Raw genomic sequence first — 24405 nt, forward strand, 5'->3', positions numbered from 1 at the left:
AAATCATATATGTATGTATGTGTAACTTTTTTTTTCCAAAATGGGAACTCACTATGCAGATTCCTTTGTAACTTTTTTCACCTAGTTTTGTTTTCTTTTTTTAACTTCAGTGAAACCAGACCATTTTCAATGGCTGCAGTAGCCTTTTTTGGGAATGAATGTGCCATAATTTAGCCAATCTCCTATTGTTGGCCATTTCTACTCTTTTGCTGTTATAAGAAAAACTTTTTGGTCATTCTTTTTTTTTTTTTAAGATTTTATTTATTTATTTGTCAGAGAGAGTGAGCATAGGCAGAGGGAGAAGCAGGCTCCCTGCTGAGCAAGGAGCCCCATGTGGGACTTGATCCCAGGACTCTGGGATCATGACTTGAGCCAAAGGCAGCCACTTAACCAACTGAGCCACCCAGGCATCCCCTTTTGGTCAATTCTTCTAAAGAGAGCTGTGCCGCATTTTTTTTCTTAAGGTGGTAAATTCCTAGGCATGCAGCTGCTGGGTCAAAGGCATGCAAGTTTCAAGGTTTTTGATCCCTGTGGCCTGGGTCTGCTTCAAAGCCCAGGCCATTCACATGCTCACCACTCACCCATTCACCCTTCTCTACCTGTGTCCGTGGTGCTGGGGGTTACCAACCCGTTCACCCCAGTTAAGTGAAAAGCAATTACTCTTTGTTATGTTAATTTGCATCTCTTTAGTCCTCTCTCCTCTTCTTGGGAAACTTCCAGGGAGGCTTCTGTCCTGCTTGCCCTGAGTCACCGGCCTCAGTCACTTCCCTGTTGTGAAATCTAGCAGTCAGGTGGCATCCTCTGCTCACTTGCTTCCCTGATGGGATATGATGAGTGATCCCTCCTCTGGACTTTGTTTTCACTTGGTTTTCTGGACACCACACCCGACTGGTTTTCTATCTTTCTGGCCACTCCTTTTTTATCATTTTTTGTTGGTTTACTCCTCACTAGGCTGGAGACATTGGGATACCCCAGGTTGACTTAGTCCTGCGTCCACTTGTTCATTCTCACCCCCATCTTTCACGATCTCATCTAGCCTCACGGCTTTCACCTTTGGTCTGGACACATGTGACTTGCAGCCTGGGCCGCAGCCGTGGAAACCAAAGACTGCGTGTTTCTGGATGTCTAATTAACATCTTCAAAGGAACATGTTAAAAGTCAAGCGACCTGCTTTCCCATAGCTTCCTCCATCTCAGGCAGTGGTGATTGAGTCTTGCTCAGGCTTAGAACCTTAGTGTCTTCCTTGATGCCACTCTTTCTTTCTGTTATGACCCACGTCCAGTTAGCATGTCCCGCCTGTGTTACCCTTGAGATATGTTCGAGGAACTGACCGTTTCTCACCGTGACCGCTGCCATCACCCCTGTCCGGATGCCTCTGTTCAGCAGTCTCCCTGCGATGCCCTTTGTCTCCCTGCTGTGCGCTTTTGAACCCAGCAGCTAGAGTAACCCAAACTAACTGTGAACCACATCATAACACTCCCACCGTGGTTGCCCACTGAACTAAGAGTAAAAATTAAAGTCCTCCCCTATTGGCCTAAAAGGCCCTCCCGATCTTCCTGTCACTCCTCTGTTATCTCAACCATTGTCCCCCTCTACAGGCCCCACTCTGGTCCCAAAGCCTCCTTGCTGTTCTTCTAACCCACTGCTCATCTTGGCCTCAGGGCCTTGGCACTGACCTTACTGTCTTCCTGAAATATTCTTCCTCGTGTCCTCATGGCTTTGCTCCCTCACCCTCTTCCCGTCTACTCAGATACCATCCCATGGAGGCTTTCTTTGACTATTCTTTGTATTTCAGGAGTGTATAATTCAGTGATTTTTTTTTTTAGTGATTTTTTTTTTTAAAGATTTTATTTATTTATTTGACAGACAGAGATCACAAGTAGGCAGAGAGGCAGGCAGAGAGGAGGAAGCAGGCTCCCCGCAGAGCAGAGAGCCCAATGCAGGGCTCGATCCCAGGACCCTGAGATCATGACCCAAGCTGAAGGCAGCAGCTCAACCCACTGAGCCACCCAGGCACCCCTAATTCAGTGATTTTTAAATCATTGATTTTATTTTTAAAATTTATGAGAGAGAGTGAGAGGGAGCATGTGGATGGGGAGGGGCAGAGGGAGAGGGAGAAGCAGACTCCCCACTGAGCAGGGAGCCTGACTCAGGGCTCGATCCCACGACCCTGGAATCATGACCAGAGCAAAAGGCAGACGCTGAACTGATTGAACCACCCAGGTGCCCCAATTCAGTGATTTTTAAAAATTTTACCAAGTTAGGCATCATTCCCATGAGCTTTTCCAGCACCCCAGTTAGATCTCTTATGCCCACTTACCATTAATTTCCGTTTCCACCCCCCACTTCTGGCAACCACAAATCTACCTTCTGTGTCTGTAGATTTGCCTTTTCTGCACATTTTGTACAAATGGAATCATTTGGCCTTGGCCAAATGGTCTTAATTGCAATTCCTCCCTACCCAGCATTCCCTGCTCCTTTCTCTGCTTTATTTTCTTTCTAGCACTATCCCCATATAATACGATATATTTAGTGTATATCACTCCTTGCCCTCTACTACTGGAATGTAAGTTTCACGGAGCAGGCATTGTTTGATTTTTGTTCACTCTCGGGCATCCCTTCACTCCTGTGCCTAGAACACAAGACACTAACACATATGTTTAAAATATAGGCCCTATATTTTATATGTCCTCAATTAGATTAGTGAGGATGAACATTTTTTGTTGTGACTTCGGTTTTTGTGGCCAGTGTCATGACTCACCTCTGAGGCAGAGGTGGGGCCGGGGTAGTCCCGAGTGCTTGCTCTGGGGAGGCATCAGGCTGAATCCATCCCCAGCCTCCAAATGCAAGCCTTTGTTTCATTTTGCCCTGGTCTGGTTGCAGTTACATCAGTGACTACTGTTTTCTTGATTGGCACCAGATGCCAGGCATTGGGATTTAAAACCGTCTTTAACAGTCTCTGAAAAGCTCTCTGTGTGTTGCTTTCCATCATCTGCACCTCAGGCAGATATGGCCAAGCCAGAACCTCAAGGAATTCCCAAAGAAGCCAGAAGCACCCCCCCTCCCCCAACCCCACGTCCCCAGCTTCTCAGAGTTACAGCCGGGCCCAGTTCGTGGCTTTGGTGTCAGTGGAGAGCTGTTTGAAAGAAAAGGTCCTTTTAGCCAGAAGTCTCAAAAGTAAACACACAGGCCCCTGCGATGAATGTTAAAACAGACCCACTCTCTGTGTCACCAGCAGAGAGGTTGCCTTGTGAAACCTCACTTGAAGGAAGAAGAAAAGCTTTCTGTCAGGAATCTTTTCCCCTGTACGTGGCTGCCTCAGCGTAGCCTGGGGTTTACTGCTGCCTCTGGAGTGTTCTGTAAGCCTCTCGGTTTTGGAAGCCCATCACCCTCCCTCCTGGGAGCATATACTGAGCAAAGAGTGTTTCTACCCCTTGAAACACGAATGCCAGCCACGGCTGTTACCCTTTCTCTTCCTCTAGAGGTGTATTGTGACCTCCTGCATTTTAGTCCGTGGTAGGTGGTCAAGGCATTCTTCCCTCCATCTTGTTTTTTTGCCATTTTAGATGTAAGGATGTCTCAGTGTTGGAGAAGGGTTTTGTATGAGAGGAAATCTGCATTCTTGCACATTTTCTCAGGATTGTGGGACCTGCCTGGAGTAGGGAGTGGATATGGAGTTTACTTACCAGCATTCACATGGTAAATTTTTACCTTCAGCTCTGGGCAAGATGCTAGAGAGGTGGAATGAGCAAGGCGCTGTCCTGGAATTTAGGATCTAGAGAGGGAACCGGGCAGACATTAAGTAGGTCAGTAAAAGACACTAGTCCAGGGGTGACAGATGTGATGGAAGGAAGTACAAGATGCTCTGGGACTGTTTCACTGAGGACTTCATCTATCCCGAGGTGAGGGGTGTCAAGGAAGGCTTCCCTGCGGAAGAACTCCAGGGGATGTGAAGGGATGCCTAGGCCAACAGGAGAAAAGCATTCCAGGCTGAGGGAACACTTGGGAAGCTTTGAGGCAAGAATGGGCTTGGTGCTGTTAAGTCATACAGAGATGGCCCTTGGTGCCATCCGGGCCTTGTGGTGAGAGCTGCTCAAGATTATGACCAAAAATTGGCAGGGAGGAGGCACTGGAACAGTACTGGCCAGTAGAAATATAATGTGAACCACATATATAATTTAAAATTTTCTAGTAGCCACATTAAAAAAAGTAAAAACAAAAATAAGCGGGTGAAATTAATTTTAGTACTATATTTTATTTAGTATACCCCAAGTGTTATCGATTTATATATAACCAGTATAAAGAAAGCTATTACTGAGGGATTTTTGCATTCTTTTTTGTGTGTATGTCGTGCATTTGAAATCTGGTATGTTGTTATACCCTCGCAGCACATCTCAGTGTGGACGGGTCTCATTTCTAGTGCTCTGGCCATGTGTGGCTTGGGGCTTCCACATTGGACAGTGCAGGCCTGGAGGTTGTTAACTTAAGGAAGACTTGGGAGACTTTTCTCCTAAATTAGGTTGTTAGTATAGGACTGTACTGTTTGTACAGTTCTAGAAACTCCTCTCATTCCTCTTAAGCCTTCCCCACAGAGGCATAGTGCCATGTCCTAGAGAACCTGTAGGGTTTCTAATCAGATGTGTAGCATTTCGATTCTAAACTGACAGCTGTTTAGGCCTGAAATGGTGGCCTTGCGGAGAGCCCAGAATCAGTGATAGGAAAATGAGACTGTTGCCTGGATATGAGCTGTTTCCTTCCCCTTGCCAACACAACACAACACAACAAAAAGAAACCCCTGCAACATTTCATCTAATGTTCAGGTCTCTATTTTACGCCAGTTACTTGGGAGTGGCTTCTGCCCGATTATCCATTCGAGTCTCCCAGGTTCTCCCAGGGCAGGCATTGTGGCTGCTGGAAGAGTATTAGGATGAAGCCTTATTTATCTCACTCGAGTGTATTACTTTCCCTTTTCCCCCAGCCTTCCAGGATGCTCAGAGTATTTTTCTTAGAGGAGGAGACTTAACTCTTGGCAGAAAGTGGCGTGTCGGGAGGGAGAGCGATAGTGCACCAGAGCACGGATGCCGTAATTAGTTGGTGGTGTTTAGGGCCGCTGTTAGGGAGATCTTCACCCCTGGCTTGGGGGATGCTGTTTATGATGCATAGGACAGCACGGCGCCCATTTCTCAGGTTATGATCTCTGTGCCTTCCTTCCCTCCCTCTCGCTTCTCCTCCCTTCTCTTAATCAGTGTTCACTTAAACACACATTACATACATTCATTCTCATAGAGGGGGGCATTACAGTCCAGGCTGAATTCACCTTGAATATGCCCCTTCCTCGATCCGAAAAGCCCCCTAAATGGATAGATTGCTTCTGTATATATTTTTGAAGATTCATGGAACACATTAAGTGAAAAATCGAAGGTTAAAGTCAGTTTTGGATGTGTAGTTTATGTGTATTTATGTTACTGCTGACAAGTACAATGACTTCAAACAAAGTCGACAACTATGAGTTATATCCTGGGGAAGGGATTTGGAATGTGGGCTTCTATGGCGCAGGTGTCTTCTTTGCATTTGCATATTATTTTAATTTTTAAAGATTTTATTTATTTATTTTACAGAGAGAAATCACAAGTAGATGGAGAGGCAGGCAGAGAGAGAGAGAGAGGGGGAAGCAGGCTCCCTGCTGAGCAGAGAGCCCGATGCGGGGCTCGATCCCAGGACCCTGAGATCATGACCTGAGCCGAAGGCAGCGGCTTAACCCACTGAGCCACCCAGGCGCCCCTTATTTTAATTTTTAAAAAGACTTATTTATTTTAGAGAAAGAGACAGAGAGAGAGAGCATGAGTGGGAGGGACAGAGGCAGAGGGAGAGAGAATCTCAAGCAGACTCTGCACTGAGCATAGGGCCCAATGCAAAGTCCAGTCTCCCAACCCTGAGATCATGGCCGGAGCCAAAACCAAGAGTCAGATGCTCAACTGACTGCCACCCAGATGCCCCATTTCAGTTTTTCATAATAAGCCTGCTGTTGTTATTTTTTATTTTTTAAGTTCGTATTATTTATTGTGAAGGCAATATTTTATAGCATAAATGGGACATTTAAAAAACTTTTTATATGGAAAGTATCAAACATAAATTAATGTAGAGCAGTGTAATGAACCATCCCATACTTGTTACCCACTTTTAAGAAGGATCAGCACGTGTCAGGTTGTCTTTAGCCTCCAGACCCAACTTTTTTGGGGGGAGTGTTTGAAAGCAAATCGTAGACATCCTGTCATTTCATGGGTAAACACTTCCAGGTACATGTCTAACTGATAGGCATTTCTATCTGATAGATTTCTGTCTAACTGATAGAAAAAAAATTGTCCACTATGCAGATAATGGAAATTTAAAAAATAAAACCTTGTTTCATAATCTTACTCTTCAAACACAACTTACTGTTTTTCTCTGGTTCATTTATTTCTTTGTCCCTTTACATATTTATTTTTATAGGATTTTAGTAATAGGGTGCATTCTATAACTTCATGGTTTTTTTTTTTTTAACTCAATGTAGTGTGAATAATGTTTTATATTCTTATATACTCTTTGTAAACATTAATCCATACCTTCATTGTGGCATAGCATTTCATTTCACTTATCTGACATTCTAATTTTTAAAAAGCAGTTGCTTACAAAGGAGATTTTTGCGTGTGTGTGCGGAATGATTACCCCAAGTTTAGCTAATGTTTATCACCTCAAACAGATTCAGAAAGAAAAAAGAAAATGTGTTTTTCTCCTTGCGATGAGAATTTTTAGTTACTTTCTCGAATAGATCAGTGTTAACTGTAATCACCATGTTGTACATTACATCCTCAGTCTTTATAACTGGAAGTTTATAACTGCTAACTTTTTAAAAGCAGAATCTTAATGGTGAAAGTTCTCTTCTAGCTGGGCTCCTACGTTTTATATTTAAAGACCTTTGAAAAGGAGAGGTTTGTTCATTGAAAGCCTTCCCCTGCCATGTTTATAAACATGGCTTTGATCCTGTGCCACCCGGGAGACGTGGTGTGTTGCTGAGTTTCCCTGAGGGCACAGAGAATGGATGAGCTGTTAAGGGTCTGTGGTATAGGAATCTAGGAATTACTTTCATGGGTGACAAGGACTTTCCTTCCCATTAGGGACAAGGAGCTTTAATGACGAGGCAGCAGTAACTCAGATGGACTCATAGTTTATTCTGAAGACCTGGCTTTCCCAGATCTGTATTTATTCCCCTTGAAAAATTTATTCCCCCTTGAAAAATTAAAAAATATGCTACAGCTTGACATTGAGATTTACCAAGATGAGGCCTTTTGTATCCTGTGTTAAAAGGACCTTCAGTCGGTTCAAGAAAGACTTTGTCTCTAATGTACCTTTCTCGGTGGATGACTGTGACGAGGGGCCAGTTCTGAAAAGTGTATGCCCGTGTGCTTTTTTTTTTTTTCTTGTAAGTGAAGAAAAAAATGTCTGTTTCTGCATGGACTTTGGCTTTTGACTTGAGTTTAGAGAAATAAGGATGATGATGATTAACAAAATCTGTCATGTACTAAAACGAGGATGCGCGTGCCTAATTCCTCCTCCCTCTTTCCTCTGGTAGGAGCGGAGGTGTCCCTCTTCCTCTTTCTAAGGGTGGAGTCTCCATCCATGCTTTGGAGCCCGTGTTTCCTGCCTTCTCGGGAGTCCTTTCTGATTTTCCTGTTGCCTCTCTAACTATTCTCTGTTTTGCAAGGTCATCGTCATCTGTTTGTTAGCTGAGTTTCCTATCATTCCATCTTCTTCTGTGATCACATTCTTGTCCGTACCTCCTCTTTATGCATAACCGCCATGTGCAGGTGACCCATAGATTTGAATCTCCCGCCTAGATCTCTCCCATGAGCTCCATGCCCACATACCTGACTGTTTTTTTGCTGTCTTCTTGTGCATATGTCAGAAACCTGTCCAAATCTTAACTCACTGACTCTTTCCCAGGCTTGACCCTTTTCCACTGTTCCATATTTCAGTTTGTAGATCCACCATTTATTTATTTAAAATAAGTTCGAAACTCGGGAGTCATCTTCAATACCTCGACTGCTCTTGCCTGTTTACTTTGCTAATCTATTTTAAGGTTCTCTTGGGTTTTACCTTTACAAATTTTCCCACCTCTTTCATCTCCACCTCTGTTGGCCTCGTCTTTTCTTTCACCCTCTTGTCTGCTCTGCCTGTATCCGTCCTTACTTCCCTCCAGTCTTTTCCACACTGCAGACAGAACGATTTTTGAAATCACAAAGCTGATCTTGTCACAGCTCGATTAAAAACCCTTAAGTACCATGCTCGTACTCTTAGGATAGAGAGAAACTTTTCAACATGGCAGGCCCACGAGGCACTGCCATGTATGGCCACCACCTGGGTCATCTACCCCAATTGGATCCCATTCCATTCCATCCCCACTCATCTGTGTTCAATTTCTTGAGTGCGTTTGTGCCACAAGGCCTTTGCACATGGTATTTCCTCTGCCTCACTTGGTCTTCCTCTATATTCTATCCCACCCTTCAATGTGCTCTGTGCCTGAAACTTCAGAGCACAGTTGAGTTGTCAGTTCCTTAGGAAATTTTCCCTGATGCATTGATGAGACCAGCTATCCAGTGCTCATGAGACCATAGATGTCTTCCATGATGTCTGTTAATATAGTTGCAGTTATACGTGCTTTGTGAGATTTTTTAGTTCCTTTTCTCTCAAGTGACTTTTGAGTTTCCTCAATGCAGAGACTTAGTCTATTTTCATTCTTCATTATAAACCAGCCTCTCACCTAGTGTCAGACGGATAGTGGAGGCCTAGAAAATGCTTCTTGAAGGAATGAATAAGAACGAGAGAGAGAATATGAAAGTTTACAACCTGGCTTTGTAAAATGAAGCTATTTTCATTTTTAGTGGAGTTAATGCAACCCCCATAGACCAAAACTTTGATTTAGGGACCATTGAGGGACTCTCAGCAGCACCATACAGAAGAGGCTTCAAGACCAGAGTAGACTCTTCTTTGCACCTTGTGTTCTAGGAAGAGCCTGCCAAATTGTCAGTGATGGGGGCTGAGGGGAGATGGGGTGAAGCCAAGTCAACACTGGTACCCCAACAAGAATTCCAATGTTTATAATCTGATGGTGGTTTGCTAGAAAAGACTTTCTCTTGTTAGGCTCTGGGTAAGTTTGGAAGCCAAAGAGACATCGTAACAGTAAATCCTGGAAGCCTCTGGCTTCTTTTACTGCAAAGGGAATGTGAAAGAGTGTTCTCTTTAAACCTGGGGTACACTCCAGCCTGTGTGTGTCTGAGTTACAGGGAGCCGGGGAATGGAAAGGAGACTATTTACTCTCTGCCCTTCTGGAATTTCCTCCGGTTCCGTTCCTCTGTGCTCCAGTGTTTCACAGCTCTGTGTAGAATGAACACTGACCTGTTAATGAATGCCCTGCTTATTTTCACTTTCTTTTGATGGGCCTATGGGACTAAGGGCAGAGGGAGGCAGGAAGAAGGTTTGTTTGTTCCACTGAGCAGCTCGGTTAAGGCCAGATCAATCATATCTTCATTGGGCTTCCGAGACACTTGACCCGAGAGTACTTAGTCTCCCTTAAAAGTATCCTACTTTTGTGTCCTGTTTTATTTTTCTCACATTTCCTGGTAAATCTTTACATTTGTATTCTGAGTGAGGAAGAAAAAGAAAAAAATAAGATCTTTTTTTTTTTTTTTTTTAAAGGAGGCTCCACACTCAGCATGGAGCCCAACATGGTGCTTGATCTCACAACGCTGAGATCAAGACCTGAGCTGAAATCAGGAGTTGGACATTTAATGGGCTGAGCCACCCAGGCACCCCAAGATCTTTCCTTTTAAAAAGATATGTGTGTACATGCATACACATTGTCATGCTGTGTGAGCGGGAGAGGCAGTGATGATAGAAGATTCTAAAGTTGAACATTCTTTCTCACACACCACAGTGAAGCTGTCTAAGCAGGAGTTCTGGATTTCGTAACTGAATCCCATTACCAGTGGCACAGTTTGGCAGTTCTGGTTTACCTCATTTTCTCTTTTGTTGGAATAAGGAAGGCAACTTCCATGCTCTATTTATCTATACTTATTAATACCATATGCAAAAAACACGATAAAAAGTCCAAGTCAAGGAAGGAAAAAAGTAACTCTTAGAAAAATATTACTCATCTTTATTGCACGTAACCGCTCTTCCCAATAGGAAATGATTAACTCGAAGCCACTTCTAAATCTGAGGCTTTGAAGTAAGGAAAAATGAGAGTAGGAGTGCCTCCCGAAGCAGCTTGATTGTGGATCCCCTACCTTTTTGTACTTCAGACTGTATATGTAATGTCGAATTCTTATTTTTAGTTGATTCCAGTCACTGTTTGTGCCTTAGGTATGCTGGCTTGGGTGGGGGGAGCTATTATAGAAAATGTCACGCATTCATGAAAGTGGACAGAAGAGTCCATGAGTGTCTGTCACGCAGCTCCACAGCCATCAACAGTGGCCATTCCTGTTTCATCTTTCTTCTTATTCCACCCCCTACTAGGTTAGGGTTTTGGGTTTTTTTTTTTCTCCCCCATTTAATTTATTTTTTGAGAGTGGGAGAGTGGGTGCCTGCAAGCTAGGGCGGGGCAGAGGTAGAAGGAAAGAGAACCTCAAGCAGACCCGGCTCCCCTGCCTCCCCAGACCAGAGCCCTTGGTAGAACTCAGTCTCATCACCCTGAGATCATGAGGTGAGCAGAAATCAAGAGTCTGTTCTTAATGGACTGAGCCACCCAGGTGTCTCCTCGGTCATTTTTCCTTAAAGCCCAGGTGTATTTCATTCACAGATATTTTAGTAGGGAGCTCTAAAAGAGAAGGGCTCCCATAACTATAAAACCAATTTCATACCTAAAAAGCATAATGGTAGTTATTTAAGTATTATCAACTAGCCCAGTTTTACATCCCCTAGTTGTCTTAAAGTTTCTAACATCCGTTTGTTCGCTTTGTTTGAATCAGGATCCGAACGGCGCTGATGTCTCTTCAGTCTCTTTTAACCGATACATTCTCCTTCTTTTTGTCCACACCGGTTCAGTGTTGCAAAAACTGGACAGCTTGTCCTGTACTTCACCACCTTTTGGATCTTGCTGCTGTTCCTCTGTCCTTCCGTGTCCTGTAAATTCAAAGGTAGATCAAGAGACTTGATCTGATCAGGTTCTGTTTTCCTTTCTGACGAGGTGGCTTGTGCCTCTATTTGGAAGCATCTGGATGTTTGTTGGTCACTCTTGGTATGCCAGCGTTTGAAGGGTTCTCCTGGCATGGTCCTTGACATTTTCCAGATTCTTTCCCTAGGATCTGATAGTCAGCTCTACTGCTGTCTTGACCTTCATGTTATGTAGCATCATAAGGCCTGGCTAACCAGACAGTATGTAGAACAGAAGGGCACAATCCCGTAACCGAAGTACATTTGTTGACTGCTGAAGTTAGCATGAGCTCAGGCCTTTGGCTTTCTCAGAGAACGGAAGCCTCTTGCCAGCGGGATATTTTCATTATATATGTTCCATCTGCTTATAATTGAATCAGACTTCCTCGAGCCATGCTCTAAGTTGGCCCTTTCTGCAGCACCTGCCTGTCCTTTGCCCCAAGACTCCGAGAGACTGGTGGGCCCATGTGGTTGGGGAATCACGGGTCTTTCCTAACACACGCTAGGGAGGAAGCCATGGTAGTCTTCCTTAAACTGTGTTCCTAGAAGACCTTGCCATCGTCCTGGCCCACGCCAGCAGCTGTTGCACCTGGAATATCGCACTAACTTCCTCCCAGGTCTCGTCTGCCTCAGCCCTTGCTCCTCCCGCAGCCCGAGGGATTCCACTACGGCACCACTCATGGCCCTTTCTTGCTCATAGCCCTCCAGTGGCTCCCAGTCTCACGCAGAGGAAATGCAGAGACCTTGTGGGAGCTTCGAAGACTTTCCTTGTGGGTTCTGGGGACCCATCTCCTGCCTTCATCGGCTCATGTCGTCCCTCATCCACTCCAGCCACACCAGCCTCCCTGCCATTCCTCAGACACACTAGGCCTGCTCCTATGTGGGGCCTCTGTGCTTCCTTTTCTCTCTGCAGAATATTCTTGAATATTCTTCCTCCAGACACCTACCCGGCTTCCCCTGGCTCTTCCTCTTTTTAGTCTCTGCTCAGTTGTCACCTCCCCAGCGAGCTTTTCTCACAACGGCAAGTCCTAAGGGCCATCTCTAGCACTCACCCTCTTCTTTGCTCTGTGCATTGGTTTTTCCTGCCCTTGCCGCCTTCTGACAGATGATGCAGTTGTCTTTTAAAAAATTGCTAATTGTCTGTTTTCCCTAACTTGAATAGAAACACCCAGGCACACAATTTTTGTCTGTTTGGTTGCTGTTAAATCTCAGTGACCCGGGGCATCCGGGTGGCTCAGTCGGTTAAGTGGCTGCCTTCGGCTCAGGTCATGATCCCAGGGCCCTGGGATCGAGTCCCGCATCAGGCTCCCTGCTCAGCAGGAAGTCTGCTTCTCCCTCTCCCTCTGCCTGCTGCTCTGCATACTTGTACTCTCTCTGTCAAATAAATAAATAAAATCTTAAAAAAAAAAAGTCTCAGTGACTCAACTAGTAGGTGCTCTCTACACACACGTGGACGCCACGACCACGGGTGGGGTGGGGATGACGAGGCCGAGAGTGACTGGTGCGCTTCCTGGGCACAGTCTCATTCTGGTTTATGGCAGTCGTCTTACCATGCCCCTTTTTTCAGCGATTTCTTGGTGTTTGAGCAATGCCTCAAAAGGCAGTAGGAAGACCTGCTGCGAGAGAAAGGCCCTTTGTAGAGTCGTCCGCGTGGCTGTAGTGAAACCCGAGGGCCCCAGAGGCGAACTGGCTAAGGCTGCTATTTATAACTCAGCTTCCAGTGTATGTTTTCCAGCCACACTTATTCCTTTCAGCCTCCCCTGTACGCTCAAGTCTGTCACTCAATTAGCTAATGGTTTCTTTAGTCCCATTATGCATTGTAGGGCTCCCCTGGCTCAGGTATTTTTTTCAAAGAGAATAATGGGGTGTTCTGTTCTCAGAGGTTTAATTTTTTAATAGCCTTGCCAATTAAAAAAAAAAAAACCCTTTTCCAACTTTGTATTATGAAATTTTTGAACAGACAAGAGAATGGGAAGAAGAATATAATGAACACCCAGACGCCCTCCACCTTGACCCGACACTTGTTACCATTTTGTTGCATTTGTTTTATCTGTATGTGTGAGCCCCGTGGGCACATGCATTTTCCCCCCAAAGCAGTTGAAGGTAAATTGCAGCTATGGTGACACTTCCTTACCCAGAACTGCAGATTATTCTCCTATAAGAACCATTCAGTAATTGTAGATACCCTCAAAATCTTCTTGCATCTCTCAAGACTAGGAGCGTTCATATGTAAAACCACATGTTCTTATTGAACCTAAGAAAATTAACAGTCATTTCAGACAACATTTAATATCCAATCAGTCTGGATATAAATTTCTCCACTTACCCCAAGAATATATTGTTTTTAGATTTTATTTATTTATTTGAGAGAGAGTGTTGTGGGGGGAAGGGGTAGAGAGAGGGAGAGAGTCTTAAGCAGACTCTGTGCTGAGCATGGAGCCTGAGACTGGGCTCGATCTCATGACCCTGAGATCACTACCTAAGCTAAAACCAAGAGTCAGACACTCAACTGACTATGTCACTCAGGCACTCCACCCCAAGAATATTTTTTTCAAACTAATGTTTAATAAAACATTGCATGGCATTTGGTGATTATGTTTGCTCAGATCTAAAAGAGTCTCCTCCTTGTCCCACTATCTTCAGAAAAGAAATCCATTTGATGACATTGTCTTTTTGAAGAGCCCAGGACAGTTATTGTATAGATGTCCCATATTCTGGGTTTGTCTGATTGCTTCCTCGTGGCACTGTTGAATTTATTTCTCTGTCCCCTTATTTCATGTATGTCGGGAAGGAGATTGAGTGGCTTAATTGAATTCAGGCTCAGTGCTTTTAGCAAGAAGACTTTAAAAATGATGTTGTGTGCCTCATGCTGCATCACGTCAGGAAAGTGTGTGTGTGTGTGTGTGTGTGTGTGTGTGTGTGAGCTTGTCTCGCTCTTAGGAATGCTTCATTTGATCACTTGGTGAGGACGGCGATGGTCAGAGGTCTCTCTGACTCTTTTTTTAGTAAATAGAACAAAGGAGGAATTATGGTCTGAAAAGTTTTGTTTAAAGAGGAAAGATGTCCCTCCTCCCTAGGTTTTTGGGAAGGCAAAATGTATCTCAAGGCATTGCAAGGTCACTTCGGAGCCTACAAGTATATAATGACTACTGGACGTGACTAATGGGTAGAGAGAAGAGCTAAGTTGGAACCTTAAGACGAGACCGTGTAGAGAAAACTTCAAGTTATGCCTGTGGCTTCTGTCAGAGGACCATGGCAGTATGACTTTCAGGGGTTTGAAATAAGCAACAAGAAGCCTAGGGCTCCCCTAGCTTCCCTTTGACCAATATCATCCCTCTAGAAAGGAGGGAAAGCCATGCCCACACTCCATTTGTAAAATAATGGTTTTTGAGATACTGAGAAAAGAATCAAGGAACCCTTTTGAAATGCTCATCCCAGCACATTTCTGAGTTCAGAAGGCAGGGCATCTTTCGGAAGTGTCCTAGAATCAAGATGAGAAGGTGATTGGTCCTTAGGATGGTTAGGTAGTTCACCTTGGAAGACTTTTTGAAGTTTGTTGCTAAAACCTGGAAAAGGCTCCAAAAGGTCCAGAGAAGTACACCTTCACAGTGAACAAGTTAGACCAAGAGAAATTGGGACTCTTCAGCCTGAAGACAAGAAAGTCAACAGGGAGATAATAAAAATGACAGGCTATTAGGAGCCTGTGGGGCCCTAATAAATGTGCTCTTGCTATTCCTGTTTTCCAGGTGGGGAGACTGAGGCTCATGTTAAATAATTTGCATAATGCTATAGCTACTAAGTAGTGGAACTGAGATTTGAACCCAGTCTGCCTGGCTGGTGCCCGTCCTGAACCTCTGTGCTGTACTACCTGCTAGGGACTTAGGCCCTGGATCCTGCATAATACAGTAGGGAGACACCCCTTGACTTCTCTTTTAAGTAATAATATTAAGTATTTATTACCTGCGGGTTTCGGTGGGTCAGGATTTATGAGTGGCTTAGTTGGGAGATCTGGCCTAGGAGATCTCATGAGGTTCTAGTCTCTACGGTGGTTGGACCACAGTTGTCTGAAGGCTCAACTGGGGCTGGAGGCCCTCCTTTCTGGGTGGCTCATTTGCAAGGCTGGCAAAGGGGTGCTGGTGGTCGAAAGGCTTCAGTTCTTTCCCAAGAGCTAGACTTTTGAAGGAACTCGTTTTCAGATTACAGGTATTACTTTATAGAAATATTTGGAGCTCACCAAGCCCCTGAGTGAAACTGACTGAAAGTAGCAACAGGCTCAAAAGGACTTGGAGAGATCCATTACAGGCAAGAGAGAGTGAGGGAAGGTAGAGATACTTAGGAGAACTTGAGCAGGCAAAGGTAACTGGTTTCCATATTCTTATAGTAGATCCTTGAATTGATCCAGACTTTTCCTTGGTTCTTAAAGGATTGTGTCTGTATCTTAGATTTGGGGCTGGCTTTTTTAGTTGGGGGAATTTGTTTCTAGACAGTACTTAAAAGAGAGACTTTTTTATGCATATGCTGCTTCATGATAGAAAACCAGTGAGATAGCTTATAATAATAGAGTAGCAATTAAGAGATAGAGTAGAGCAGGTGGTTTCGTGGGTGGTGGGTGGGGAAGGAGGTTGGAATATGTGGTGCTCTCCTAGCCTGGCTCTGTAAGGTGTGGGAAGGCATGGAACAACCGCATGCCCTTTGGAAATCCTCGTAAATGCTGTTCTCTCGGTCATTACCGAGTGACCCTGAACTGGAGGTTTTAGCTCCTGAGCATAACTGGGTGGAAGCTGTTCCCTGTGGCCAAGCTTGGTGGTGAGGTTTGGGGGGTGGGGTACAGCAGTTTCCAGACCATGGAGGGTTTGGGGCTTCTGCCTCGTGTCAGTTTGTTCTGTTTTTCTGCTGTGGTTTCCTGACTCTTCTTGCTCGCCCACAGGACTTGACTGCCTGGTGTTCTAGGGGCCAGGCGACAGTGAGGTGCCTTCTTACTCCTTACAGAGCTACTTGTCGACTGCTTTCTCCTCAGGGACTAACCCAGGGCTGTGTGACTGTTGTGGGGCTGACTTACCTTTGTTGAACTTCTGTTGCTTAAACATTTTTCCTTATTTCTAAGTGAAACATCTTCAGAAGTGAAAATTAAAAACAATATTTTTAACATACAGATAATCTTTAATTCCTCATCTAGAGAGGACTCCTGATGACATTTCCTCAGGTCTCCTGACCTGTTTCTCTTCTTTTTTTGCCACCGTTCTTTATGTGGGTAGGGGGATGCTGCTTCTCACTGCTTCCCCTATATGCCATCAATATCTCTGGACTTTAATCACAGCCCTGCAAGTATAACCAAACAGATCAGTCACATTGAAATTATAAAGATACAACGTGTTTAGAAAAATAAGAGTCCAGCCTTTCCCCGCAGTCTAATACAACAGTGATGACAATGAGACCTCTTCCTTCCCATTCCTCTTTCCATGCCACAAGACAGATTCGAAGTGACAGAAAAATATTGCCTGGGGTGCCAGACTAGGTTAAATGAGGGCAGAGAACTTACAGAATCTTAACTTGGGGTGCATTTAGTTTAGTCCATCCCTGTTGCTTTTCGTGTTCAACAGTGGAGAACACGCAGCTGACCCTGAACCTGCAGACAGAGAACAAAGGCGGTGTTGTCTCGGGTGGTGAGCTGACAATTTTCCTGGACGGGCCAACTGTTGATCTGGGAAGTGTGCCTAATGGCAGCGCCGTGACAGACGGTGAGTGCCGCCCTGCTCCCTGGGGCTGTGCCGGGATGGGGCAGGGCTGGGGTGGGGCATGCGGGGGGGGGGGGGGGGGGGGGGAGGCCTTGGTTCTCGCCAGGTACCTGCCTTTGGGTCCCACTCAGCCCTTGCCTGTAGCTAGTCCTGAATCCTCCTAACAATCTTAGCATGATCAAAACTGTGACATGGTTTTTTAAGGGCAGCTTTCTGATAAAGGACCAAAATAAATGTCAAGTGTGTTGTTGTTTTGCTTTGAGGGCAGAGAAAATATCTTTTCATCCCACATGGGCTCTGGAACATAAAGTGTCTTTATTAAATGTTACTTGGGCCCATTTTTTCCTCCCAGTACAGTTACACTTCCTGGGGGATCTTGAAGGTGACTTTTATATGACGGTATTGGTTAGGAAAGGGGACTGTATGTCTTAGAGATTCACACTAGCAAAATACAGGCAGAAGCAGGGAAATTGGAGTATCTCCCACTCTGTCCTGAGTGAGGGCAGTTTGTTTCTTTTGATCTAGTCTGAAATTAGTCACCTTTGGATCTAGCAGGAAATTATTTCATGAAGTCTGAGGTCTGAGATGGGTTGGGTTTCTTCACAATTTTTCTTGTTAAATGTGAGGTAACTATAGCACTTTCCAAGCCCTAAACAGCCTTTCTGGAGCTTCAAGGGAGTGAAATTTGAATTCTAATTTAAGGGAATTTGGGTAGAATCTCAGTAATTGGATGGGCCTTGACTGGAGAATCCTCCCTGGATGGAGTGATGCTTCAGGTACTGTAGGTGCATGGAGGAGGAAACATGCATCATTAACTCATTCTGCACGTATTTCTATAATTGAGCACCTGGTATGTACTAAATCTTGGACCAGGTGCTAGCCAGATGGCAGGGGCAAATTCATATGGTCTCTACTCCTAGGAGCTCATGATTTACTTGGTGGGTGCAGGGATGTTAGACATGAAACAGGTAAACGAAGAAATAATTATGTAATTGTAATCATGACAAAAGCGATGAAGTAAAAGTACCAGGTGATATGAGATTCTCATACTTTAGGGGGATCTCACTTAAATTGGGGGCCAGGAAAGATTTCTTTGAGGAAGCTCAGACCCACTGGAGTTGAAGAGTTTAGATAGGCCAAGATGGAGGTTTGGGAATGGGGTGGCTGAATAAGAGTTAGAGGGATCCCCTGTGCAAAGGCCCTGAGGTGGGAATAAGCTTAGCCTGCAGTGGAAGCAGAAGTGGTCTGGGTGGCTGGACCAGGGAGAGCAAGAAGGAGGGTGGTGGCAGGTAAGCCCATAAGAGCAGGTCAGTTCAGATCACCACAGTCTCGAAGACCTTGGTGAGGATTTTGGACTTCATCCTAAGAAGCCGAAAGCTGTTGAGGAGTCTTGAGCAAGAGTGTCATGATTTGATTTGAATTGAATTGGCTTTGGATTTTTAAAAAGCTTTCTGGTTGCGATACAGACAAATGCTCCCACTGCTTGCCCCTACTTTGCCTGGTCAGCATCTGCTCTCTGTCTCCTATGATGCGGCTGAAGTTTATTAAATGCACAGGCAAGTTGCTTATAAGTGCCTCAGATGTTCTTGAAGGTCTTGGAGAAGAAGAGCTGTTTCCCAGGTTTGAGCACCTCTGCTCTGGGGCCCTGCTCGAATCCCATCTGGCTGTCCCTATTCGTGTTCCTGCTGGAGGCCGCAGTTGGCTAGACTGCCAGGGTCCCATGTGGTGGGGCACTTGGATGCACGAACTGGACTTTGCTCCTGAGCCACATCTCAAACAAAGGTTGAGCTTCTCAATGTTTCTGTCTTTTCTTGTGATGGGTCTCCTGTTTAGGATCCCAGCCACCCTCGAGAGAATCCAGTGGGACCGCTGTTGCTCCAGAGAACCGTCACCAGCCCCCCAGCACAAACTGCTTTGGTGGGAGATCGCGGTAAGAGCCCCCCCTTGTGGATGAGTAGGAGCTAGGAAGGTGCTCAAAGCTATTGAAAACCTGTTGGGAGGTGGCGGGGAACAATTAATGTTAGAAACTCTTGGAAATTTCCAACTGACTTACTGTGTTAAGGAGGTCCAGAGGGGAATACAGAATTCAGGATTCTTGGGAGGGTCAGGGGTTCCTTGTCAGCGATCAGGACTGGTTAAGCTGGTTATTTGGGTAAGAGAGACTGTTGAACAGAGCTTAACTGGTGTTTTATGTTACGGGGGCAGTGACCACAGTTATCCTTTTGGTATACACACGAAATGCTTAGAGCAATGGTTTTTTATATGTGAGATTTTCTGTTGTGCATTTCTATTTTGGGGGGTGATCCATGATTCCCTCCTGCTCTTGGAGTCTGAGTTATGTTATGTTATGTTATGTTATGTTATGTTATACTTATTATAGCTATGAGGAATGACTTAATTTTATTTATTGACATACCCATCTTATGTGTGGGGTAACAGTGCAGATTTACTTCCATGCCACCTGAATTCCCAGGTATGTTAGAGAGGTGGGGAAGATGGACTTGGGGACTTTTAAAAATTTATTTATTTATTTATTTATTTATCTATCACGGTGTACAAAATCTCCAGATGTTTAAAGGAAATGTTAGGGAAAAGCATCTTATGACTGTAATTTGTAAATCGTTACTATCTGCAGAGAGTAGATGAAAAAACTAGTAAAATTAGTCTTCCTGAACAAATCCCAGGGAAGGAGTGGGAGTAATGCTTTGAGAAACACAGTATGACTTCAGCCAGTACCCACAGCATCCCTGCTGAGCAGAGAGCCTGATGCGGGGCTTGATCCCAGGACCCTGAGATCATGACCTGAGCTGAAGGCAGAGGCTTACCCCACTGAGCCACTCAGGTGCCCCTCTTTTTTTTTTTTTTTTAAGATTTTATTTATTTATTTGACAGACAGAGATTACAAGTAGGCAGAGAGGCAGGCAGAGAGAGGGGAAGGGAAGCAGGCTCCCTGCTGAGCAGAGAGCCCGATTCAGGGCTGGATCCCAGGACCCTGGGATCATGACCTGAGCCAAAGGCAGAGGCTTTAACCCACCGAGCCACCCAGGTGCCCCTACCCACAGCATCTTGAAAGATCCCTGTAATGATAGCCACCAGCTGCCTCTGGACTCATTGATTTTAAGGGTTGGCCAGGGAGGTGTTGGGAGCAAGAGAGGGTTGCATGTTTGCATCTTTTGTGTGTAGCGTCAGTAGAAGCCAGGGTACCATTTCCCTGTTCTCTTTTCCCCAAGCCTGTGCAAAGGTGTTGCCTCACATCCCGAAGACCATTCACTCTTTTCCTTGACTTGCTAGGTGAGTTATAAGTTGGGATAAATAGTCAAGTCTCACAGGGTAAGGACCAATGATATAATTGGCAAATGTTGTGTCAACAGAGGCATGAGGGACACCTCGAGCTAGAGAAAACAGAATCTCTTTGGTGGTGAATAGCTGGCGGAGAAGAACACCTCAGCATTTCAGTCTCTGAGAATGATGCCTTCTTAGCTTTGGCCCTAGCAGCTGCCATCTTGGTCTTTGAGCTGACTTGGAAAGTTTTGTGTCATATGCAACTGATGTCACTTATTTGGGGGCTGGAAGGCAGGCTCCAACCCTTAACAACTTTGGAATTAAGTTCTTGACCCATTTATTGCTCTCTGAAGTTCTCTAGTGAGTAGATCTTGAAACTCACATGTCCTAGGAGCCCTTCTTTGTTGTTTTGTGTTGAGGGTTGTTGTCTTATAAAGCAGCAACCAGACTTCAGCAGAGAATTGGATGCACCTTTTCTCATAAGCCACAGTAGATGTTCGATGCTAATTAACTATGGGTGGGCAGCATGCCCTCCAAGTAGTTTGAGTGCTATGGGAGCTTGCCCTTGTCTGCTTTGCTCCTGTAGCATCTTCCACGCATGGCTGCTGAGCTTTCACAGGCCTCTGCCATCCAAGTATTTATTCACATGGAGCCTGCTGCCATTCAGTAGCAGACACTTTTGAAAGGTTCTCCTGCAGGCAGTGTCTTCTCTGTCCCTACGAACTGTTGTCCCTGTCGCCGCTGCACTGAAGACGAGTGTGCGCAGGCAGGTGGTAGTAGGGTAGTTGGCTGGATCAAGGTATGGGGCTTTACTAGCAGAAAAAGTAGATTGAGTCTTGGCCTGTCGTTTACTTGCTGTGTGATATTGGACAAGCCATTAAACCTCTTGACACCTCAGTTTTTTCAGATGCAAAATGGGGATATTGCCTGCCTCACGGGGTTGTTGTCGGAATTAACTGAGATGAGCTGTGTCAGGCTGAGTGAGGGCCTTGCACACTGGGAGTGCCCAGGGACAGTGGCAGGGGCTGCCTTTGCTCTGGAGACGCTCCTTCATACCCATTTCCTCGCCTACAAATCTGAGAAGTGTGGCCTGGCTGATATTTTTGCATCAAGGTCTGTAATTAGCAGGGTGACGAATCAAACCTGCAGGATTCAAGGACAGTCCTCTGCTGTCCTTGGTTTCCTCGGGTAGAGAGGATGGGCTTCTGCTTGCTGCCTCCTAGACTAAATATTTAGCCTTTGCTGTCTGGTGGGTAGGTTTTTTTTTTGGTCGTGGGTGCTATTCACTCTGATCAAAGATGCTTTGACGTGTCCATGAAGGTGAAAATGGTAAAGTCAAACATCTTTTCCTCTCCTTCCACCTCCTTTATTAAGCTGTCGAACTAGAAGCATGTGAGGGTTTTATTTAAGGGTTCATCTACCCAAGGTCATCCAGTCAAGGGACCATTTGCTTGTAGAATAAGACTCCACCACCACCACCACCCGCCCCAGCTGTGTCTTTCAGTGGGATCTTGCTCACTCTTTAAGAAGAATTGGGTGAGGGGCGTCTGAGTGGCTCAGTCCATTAACAGCTGCCTTCGTCTTGGGTCATGATCCCTGGGGTCCTGGGAATGAGCCCCGCATCGGGCTCCCTGCTCAGCATGGGTCCCTGCTGAGCAGGGAGCCTGGTTCTCCCTCTCCCTCTGCTACCTGCCCTGCTCGTGTTCTCTCACTCTCTCAAATAAATAAATAAATAAATAAGTAAATAGATAAATACAGTCTTTAAAAAAAAAAGAAGAATTGGGTGAAACAACCCTAGTTATTTTATCATGTGGCATAAACTGATTTATAGACACACCGCATTAGTATGCTGTCAGTGGGTCTGGTTGAGTAAGGTAAATATAAATTGTTGTGTAGTCTTACAGGGAAGTACCATCCCGTACTAAAATGGGTGAAAGGCAGTGGCATCAATGTGGTGGAATCTCAGAAACATAATGTTGAACAAGAGAGGCAGGGCATGGGGGAAAATCCCACAGTATGATGTAATTTATATAAAGTTTAAAAATGTCAAAATAAACCATATATATTTTTTATGGATGCCTTTATAACCAGTAAAGCCCTAAAAAATGGAAGGGAATAAATGACCTTGAATTTAGTAGGTTGGTTTTCACTGTGGGGCCGGAGGTGCTTAAAACAAGGAAAAAGCACACGGAAATTTCCCCGCCTTGTGGATACAGGTCCCCATGTGTTCATCCTACTCATCTTTGAACAGAACATATATTTAATGTATTCTTTGGTTTGCATGATTTATTTCACAATAAAAAGGGAAGAAGTGTCCTCTGTCAATCTGAGAAAACCGAACAGCAATGGTATTAGGTTGGGGACACTGTCATTGGCTGTTGAGGCAGACAGATGTCAGAACTTAGGATTTCTTCAGGCTCCATAACGACCACTTCTCTTCCTTCTGCCTGGTTGATCTATGTAGCAGTAGCCACTGATTTTAAGTCGGTGCTTTATATCGGCTTCATAGGTCGTGCTCCTGTCACTTCAGCCTGAGGCTTGAGAATTTAATTTGGGAGTTGGGGGGAACGGGTTCCAGATGGAAGCCGGCCACTGCCAGATAATGTGTCCAAACAGTGCTAGTGTTGGTGGCCTGAGAGGCCCGGCCTGACACTATTTGGTGTTTGATTGGAGTGGGCATGATTACGTGGCGCCCCCGGATTCTGTCCGTATCATTCTGCCCGGCGTCCTCAGCCAGTGTTCCTTCTTCCAGGGCAGTGGTGGAGCGGGCCTGGTGTGGGACGGAGCCCCCTGGGAGAGCGCATGCTCATTGGCACAGGGAGTACCTACCACACCCTTTAATAATCCCCAAGCGTTTATTTTATTTTGCTGGAATGAGAGCTGACTTTGGGAACGGTGCCTAAGTCAATTCAGGTTTTGCAGATCTGATATGTGCCTGGTACCGTGCACACACAGCACACGGCTTGCCAGGAGCATGGCCTCCCCTTTCCATGGCCGGTTCACAGTCTTCATGATACATGAGATCTGTGTGCAACAGGCAGATAAAACTATGAGCGTTCTGGGCACTTCAGAGGGAGAAGAAATCTGTGGGTGTGGAGGGAAAGACGGAGGAGAGAGTGGAAGTGGGAGTTTGCAGAGAGACTGTGGTCTCTTGTGTGAGGGTTCAGTCCGATATCTCAGGGACTGACTAGTGGAGGGAGTGAACAGTCAACGAGAGAAGCCACCAGTGGGGCGTCCGTGGAGGGAAAGGACCCGGCAGAGGGGATCCGCGCCGGTACTGACAGCTGTCTCCAGAGGTACCGTTCGGTTAGAAATGAGTGTGTAATTCGAAACTGGAGAGTAGAAAGTCGGGATGTGTGAGTCCTCCGTACTTTGCTGATGCTCCGTCACCTGTGAGTTTTTCCTCCGCCCCTCCCCAGCCGTTTCTGTGAAATCCGGGCAAGGAGGGAAACTCAGCTCACAGCTGAAACCCTCGGGGCTGTCTGTGAGCCGTGCTGCTCCTCCAAGCACAGTTGGAGATGCCTTCTGACTTGACCAATTAGCTCCTCAGTCAAGAATCCCTGTGGATTTTCCACAGTTCTATAGGGAACTGGGGAGACAAAAAGGGGAGGTGTTGAATTTCATGAATGGGCCTGAAAACTGAAAGAGATCTAGTTGAAGAAGCTGTAAGGAGCTTAAGCAATTAATTTTCCTTTGTCGTGTGTGTCCACATTTGTTTTGTGGAAGCGTAGATGCAGATGTGCAGGGAGGCCCGTGCCTCTGTGTGTTTGGTGTGAGGGGATGGAGACCTGGAATTACTCCACGTCCATGGCCAGCTGTGAGCACTGGCCAGTGTTGGGCAGACCTCACGTTTTAACATGCTCCCCTGTGATTCTTCTACATGTAGAAGTTTCAGAACCTCTTCGGATAGAGTTTTCACCCACCCTTCTTTCCTCTTTTCAGTTTTGTCCTGCTTTGTTGAAAGCATATGAAATTTATTGACTCCCTTGCCTTGGCATTAATGACCTCTGAAGATTTAAAAGAGTTATCGTCTCAGGGACTTACAAAGCCCCAAGGTCTCTGGTGAGCTCTAAATAGCTCATCAGCTGTGTCTGCAGACAGCCGAGCCCAGAAAGGAAAGAAAAATAAACTCAACAGGGCGTGAGTCTGCTGGGAACACTGCTGGGAGTCCTGGGCGGACCAAGGGGGTTTGGGAAGCAAA

At 45.4% G+C, this 24405-nt stretch overlaps 1 protein-coding gene across 2 annotated transcripts in view; it reads left to right on the forward strand.

Annotated features, from left to right (window-relative positions):
- The window catches only part of WWP2 (WW domain containing E3 ubiquitin protein ligase 2), a 150700-nt gene that overhangs the window by 52284 nt on the left and 74011 nt on the right, over nucleotides 1–24405 (forward strand). For both annotated transcript variants that reach the window (XM_059383233.1, XM_059383234.1), the window contains exons 5-6: nucleotides 16788–16925; nucleotides 18756–18852. In XM_059383233.1, coding sequence (XP_059239216.1) covers nucleotides 16788–16925; nucleotides 18756–18852 — 235 coding nt within the window. The remainder of the gene's footprint in view (nucleotides 1–16787; nucleotides 16926–18755; nucleotides 18853–24405) is intronic.

This window comes from Mustela nigripes, chromosome 17, assembly GCF_022355385.1.
Source record: "Mustela nigripes isolate SB6536 chromosome 17, MUSNIG.SB6536, whole genome shotgun sequence".
Classification (NCBI taxonomy): Eukaryota; Metazoa; Chordata; class Mammalia; order Carnivora; family Mustelidae; genus Mustela; species Mustela nigripes.